We start from the raw sequence: 6,419 nt of genomic DNA, 5'->3' as shown, positions 1-6,419 counted from the left end.
AGTACGAGATAGCAGATCGCAATCCGCTAACTCCAAGAGTAATTATTGCCTTACCCAAGTCTAATTAGCTCTTCCGTTTAAAATCCAAAACCGATTTTTATTTTTTTTACCCTAATTTAAAAGTTTAGATTTTCCGAAATATACTGAATTCGTGCATAACCTAGCTCCGTACCGTATTCTAGATTGGGTGTGGTCACACCATGCACATCTCGTGTGACACACATTCCTGTTATCAGGGTACGTGTAACCCCGTTACAATGCAGTATCTTTTCTTCATCAATTAATTAGTGTTAATGAAAAGCATGCAAACGTCAGGTTTTCTTGACTCAAAGCTTTCCCAGCTTCGACGTCGAAGCAATTGAGCTTGCCATTCTGTCACCGAGCCGTTTGCGCGCTTTCTGTCGGCCAATTTGGACTCAGATGTCTCGTAGCAGTGATTCACGTCCTGCTGTAACAGCGTCCGCCGCATATCACCAACAATCACACAATCCAGATTTGTGTGATTGTGAGACCTTACGGCTATACCTTTTTAGAATTGAGCAGTTGGAAGCGGTTCATGCTGTAAGGGGGCGATGGTACCAAGGTGGCGCACATATTTCCAAAATATGGCACATCAGAATGTTGGTGGTTGATTACTACCTACTGCAAGTAGGAATGATTGCGTGTTTCTGTATGGGTTAAAAAACGGACATATATCCAGCTGGTTTGACAGAAGCCACACTGTCCAAAAATTAAAAGAAACATAAGATTGATGAAAAAAGTTCCGAAATAGACCATTGGCACGCTAATGAAGACAATTGCAAATGACGTCAACAGGGTAAATAGGAGTAGGACTTAAGTGGTCTCAAACCCTTCAATCTCATTTCTTAATTCAATCAAGTATTTTTTTACCTTTCTTTTTTGTATGTGAATTTGAAAACTGTAAAATGATAAGCTGCCATTGTTTTCTATTTTCTCATTAAAACTGATTTTATATAGAGTAGTACCCCTAATATACCCATACGCTTACCATATCTTATGATATAACTGCCTTTATCGCCCACATACAACTTTTTCAATATACCAGTGCATGAATATCCAAATTTACACGAAAGGAAAGGGAGAATATTGAGCTTCAATCCGGATATAGGCACGCAATTAAAAGGCTATCTAAGATATCCAGCGAATTTATCCACTTTTGATACGGTATGAAGTGCTGAGATATGCCATATGAAAAGTATGTGTTCTGGATACAGCAAACTTATTGGCCAATAAAATATTCTTCAATATTTTGTAGAATTTTCGAATGATCTGTCCCTCACATTTTTCCTGTAACTGATTCGCGTAAGACATGATTGTGATCCCCCCACACCGTTGCATGCTGCGCCTAATGGGGGCGCTGGCCTTGCTAACGACCGTTGAGACTACCAAAGTGAAGGATGCAGTATCCACTAACGTAACTTTCGTTCCTGTTCAGCACATGAACACACACACGCCATTAAAAACGGATATTGACAGCAAATCTATCGAGGAGCGAGTCCTTCCTAACGTCGAAATAATCCGCGAACATTCCCAGCCGTTTGCCGGCGAGGTGATGACCAAAGCTGTGAGAGATATATTGCACCGAGAAGAGTATCTTAGGATGCCTATTTCGGATGCAATCGACAGGTTCATACGTACAATTAAGGACAAGAACAAGCTGCTGCGTAATGGGTTGTTGCTGGATTGGTTTAAAATTCAGTCACCAGAGGATCAGAAAGTCGCGACGACTCTTTTGGCAGCCAAGATGAAGGAAAGTGAGCACACCAAGTCCATCGTGCAAGCTATTTTTAAGGTTGGAAAACTGTCGGATGACTCTTTTCGAAAATTAACTATCGCTGTGGAGAGAAAATTGTGGATAAGCATTTCGCAAAAAGACATGATTAGAGCATTAAAGCTTCCTCCTTGTCGCATAAATAATGAAGATTATGTGAGAACTGTCGGCTCTGCAATCTGGGAAAAATTTGGATGTTTAGGAGATGAGGAATTTAAAATCTTTATGTTGACCAGAATGCGCGAACGATCTAAAGATGAGATAATGTGGGCTAGAATAATTTACCAGCTGAAGAACGACCAAACTCTTAAATTTTCTCTTTCCGGTGTGTTTAATGATCTTCTCCGGACATACGACATCGCTGCAGGGAGCTGCACACCCTTTGACGCTGTGAATTTGCTAACGAATTTTCATACTGCAAATTCTGGTCCCACCGTAAAAGTTGGTAATGATTTCGTGCGCGATGTGCTACAGCAGCGCTCTAATGATGAACTCATGTGGGCGAGAGTGATTTACGTGTTGCACGAAGACGAACGTACGTTCGAGTTTTATTCCAGTGCATTCGACTATCTTCTTTGGCCATATAAAGCAGTGACGGACCAGTATACACCAAGTAGTATTGTCAAGCTTCTGACAGATCCGGGCATGTATGCGCTTTGTAAGAATCCCCTTGTCGACATATACGATTGGGATAAATTTCTATTGGAGGTTGGTAATGTCATATGTAAGGACAAACTCGTCCTGAGCAAATTGTTGTTCATGTTGCGTAACGACGAAAACGTGTCCACAATGACGGCTGGTCTTTTAAATCATATTCTTGATTTATGGATTAATGAACTACGAACAATAGGTGAATCACACAATTACAACACAAACTCTCTCGACAGCAGGGAAATGATCTTAAAAAGCCCGACGTTCACAGACTTGACCATGTACGCGCGATTCATAAGCAATAATCCCGACGTTTTTGTGCTGGAAAAGCTGCAAGAGATATGGATAAATGAATTCGAGTGGGGTAATGCTCTTTATGTAGTCAATCATGAAAATCCGATTATTGCATCCGGCGTATTCGATGCACTTCTTCATTCATGGATTGCGAAGCCATACAATTCGGCAGCAGCTGCAAATTCGGATCGCATACTCATCCAAGCTTATGATTTCATGGTAGAAAGTCTCTCTTTACTTCAGTCTCAACTACCGACTTCTTCGATAGCACAGATGATTATAAGTAAGCTGCTGAGTCTGTCAAACAATGAATACATCTGGGCTAAATATATGTGCAAGCTGAAAGAAGACCCTTCATTTACCACACTCGCTGTCAGTGTGTTTGACAATCTTCTTCGGAAAACTGAACATATTGAAGACGATACCAATTATACACCCAGTTATCAACTCCAGTTTCTGACAGGACTATTTTCTTTAAAGGCAATCAATGATATGCGCTTGACAAAGAAACCGACTGTGTATTCCAAAATGCTGAAGGAATTGGGTGATATGTCTCAAGATGAAGTCACATGGGCCAAACTATTGTACATTTTGCAAAACAGCGAAACAAACGAGGAGGCCAAATCATGGCAAAAAAGTGTGCTGGAAGCCCTGCTTGATCGGTGGATGAAACCGGCAGGTAAAGCCACAGTGGAGGATGAAACATTTCTCGAAAGCAACAAATTCAAAAATATGATAGCATACGCGAAATTCTCGAGTGATAGTCCCAGTGTCTTTCTGCTGGGGAAGCTGCGAGAGCGAACAGCAGATGATGTTATGTGGGCCCAGCTTCTTCAAATGTTGTGGAATAAAAGTGATGATCTAAATGGTGTATTTAGCGCTCTTATGCTTTCGTGGATTGGACGACCGGTCCATGCAACTACGGATATAGAAGAAGGTCTCATACTTTGCGAGATTTATAACTATTTGAGGAGTGTTGGGATTGCTAGTACCTCTACCAGCGGTTCCCATGTGATTGGGAATAGTGTTGACGCGATGGTCAAAAAATTATTGACGCATTCGCCGGACAAAAATATGTGGCTGACAGTTTTGGAACAACTGAAGTTTGACCAATCCGTTGACACCGCTGTGAAGAATCTGCGAGATGCTCTTGATAGTTATTGAAAAGCAAGGTTATAGAGACATTAATTGCAGTAGAAACTCAGAACATGTTTTTCAGGGTGACCCTCTCTCCTGATACCGCCTATGAAGAATGGAGGAGCAGAGGCGCTGACGGCGTGTGATTGGCATAACAGTTGTAGCGATTAGTGTATGAAGATGTGATGATCTTCGAGCTCAATACTTGCAGATAAAAAGATAATTACGCATATCGTCAATAATGCTGCATTTTGCAAAGCACGTCATTGACTTCTGTTCTCAAGGAACATCCTTATATTTATCGCGCCTAGCAAATGTCAGCGCAATTGTTTCACGGCTGATGAATGATAGAGTAATGGCGGCGAGAGACGAAGTCCATAACAAGGAGCTGCATCTACTGCGAAATTCGCTTGTCAATCCCAGAAAGGATCTGCTTGGCTCTGAATTAATTGTAATATGCACCATGGATGAGATTCGGGATACTGAGAAGCAACACGACGATACCAGATGCAAAAAAACTTTCTTCGGTATGTAGTCATCTACCTACACGTGCAGTGTCTTCGATCTAAAAGACGAAATTGCAGTCGTGCTACACTCACGATCGATATTTTACGTACGCTTACTGAATACATCCTGCACAAAAAGTGTCCCCAAGAACTGTCGACGGTTTCGGCAATTGCGCATCGAATATATTTGCACCCTTTTTAATCAGTAAAAACTTCCACAGCTTCACAAAACCCACGCTGTCGATATTTGAACGACCAACAACTCTAGGACATGAGATTCGCCTCGCTTAAAATGAGTCATTTTTTGCTCCGAAAATTCACCGAACACGAACTCCATGTAATACCACAGAAGCCGTTCTTTCCCAGTCGGCCGCGCAGTGCCGACTGCAAGATGTCGCTGCTCCTTGAGGGGTTTGTCACCTGCCCATGCGTGGATCCATACTAGTCAGCCGAGAAATGAATCGTCTACAAGTACTACGAAGCTGTATAATAGAAAACATATTTGATCTTGTTCTTCCATAATGACTAGGTTCATTGCCTCTATCACTGCGTGAGTGCCCTTAAACGATTAATTACCGTAAATGGTCCTATGGCCACCAATGTCATGATCCTGTTGACACATACGCCGCTATCCCAAGGACATGACACGTTTGACTCATTTTCTGCCTTCCTAAAGATAGAAATCTCCACTACATGCTTGTGGGATCAACAACGCGTGCTACCAAGTACAACGGAATTACCGGGCACTTTGAACAGAAGCACTAACAGTTCGCGTCAACGCATGGGTTCGTACGCTCCGACACCGGAAGCCTATAACGCAATTACATATCTAGTTGCTAACCTATGTCAAGATTACATACATCTACATATCTAGAGCGGTAAGACTAGTTCTAAAATATACGATAGACTCAAGACGGATAATGTTTCGCCATTTCCAATCGTACAACTTTGTTAAATTCACCGCCTTGCACGTTTTTGCAAATCTACACTAAGCAAAACTTCTCGCATTCAATGAGAACTGCTTAGGGTAGTGGGGAAAGACTCACACTACCGTCTACTGAGTCGTCACGCTTCATTCCTGAATGATAATTTCATTTTTTTTACCAGATTAAAGAATTTCATGGCTCTGCTTGAAGGGTGTTTTGCACGGTATGCTAAAATAGCAGGGACTTTCTTCGTCAAGACAAAAATGATTCTTCAAGTCTTGCAACTTATATGAACCCTTTAATTTCACCGACTCCGGTGTAGAAATATCGGCTCAGAGCGCTGAGATATCTTCCAACCCAACATTCACCCCGGAGGATCGCAAAATACATTTGTTCCTACTTATCTCAACAGATTCGCGCTCTGGTAGCGCGGGAATTCTGAACTCCACTCAGTCTCATGCTAAGACCATGACTCGCTGTTGCTTCTGCCTTCCAAGCTCTGCTTAGGAATTAAGCAAAGTTTTGCAAGCCTATATTCGCAAAATGGTCTTATTCACCGAGAGCTTTCGACAGACCGAAGACTTGTGACACGTTGCGCTGCACCTCACATCTAAGGAGCTTTGTATAACTATGATGTCACCCCTATAGTGTACATGACTTCAGTGTAGACATAAAACTACGATAGCTTCTATGCAGGGCATGGTTTGTCGGCTCCTTACTCACCATATGAGTTGCCCCGAAATCGAGAAGATTATTATGAGCTTCCTTAGCGCTCTTGACCAAATTATGTATAACAAATCAATAGCATTCGTCAAAGAAGCGGTGTGAAGTCATAGGCGATTTTTTCGTGCTAGGGACAAACTAGGTTTGGTGTGAGAGAGTACTTCCCTCAGGCTAACTTTCTGTGCCAAAAAGTCTAACGCCTAATGGCGTAGTGCGCATGCTTATTTTTTTGCATAGTGCAGCTTCCATCTCGGCGCAAACGTCACGTCCTAGAAAGAATCCGCTACAACAGAGCACAGTCGGCTGATCCTTTAGAGCGCTTTAGAATTGATCGATAGGTAGTAACGGATTTTTACGAATAGTGATCGGTCTTTTATTTATTAGTAGCCC

At 42.1% G+C, this 6,419-nt stretch overlaps 1 protein-coding gene across 1 annotated transcript; it reads left to right on the top strand.

Moving 5' to 3' along the window:
- Nucleotides 1-1,369: 1,369 nt before the first annotated feature.
- On the top strand, nucleotides 1,370-3,901 carry PHALS_00916 (uncharacterized protein; the record flags this gene model as incomplete). The annotated part of the gene is made up of 1 exon (XM_024730681.1): nucleotides 1,370-3,901. One exon carries the CDS (start codon nucleotides 1,370-1,372, stop codon nucleotides 3,899-3,901), a length of 2,532 nt encoding a protein of 843 aa, XP_024580934.1.
- Between the last annotated feature and the right edge of the window lie 2,518 nt (nucleotides 3,902-6,419).

The sequence above is a fragment of the Plasmopara halstedii genome, assembly GCF_900000015.1.
Source record: "Plasmopara halstedii genome assembly, contig: Scaffold_1211, whole genome shotgun sequence".
Lineage (NCBI taxonomy): Eukaryota > Oomycota > Peronosporomycetes > Peronosporales > Peronosporaceae > Plasmopara > Plasmopara halstedii.
The sequence above is the reverse complement of the archived record's forward strand: the minus strand, read 5'-3'. Positions and strand labels throughout refer to the sequence as shown.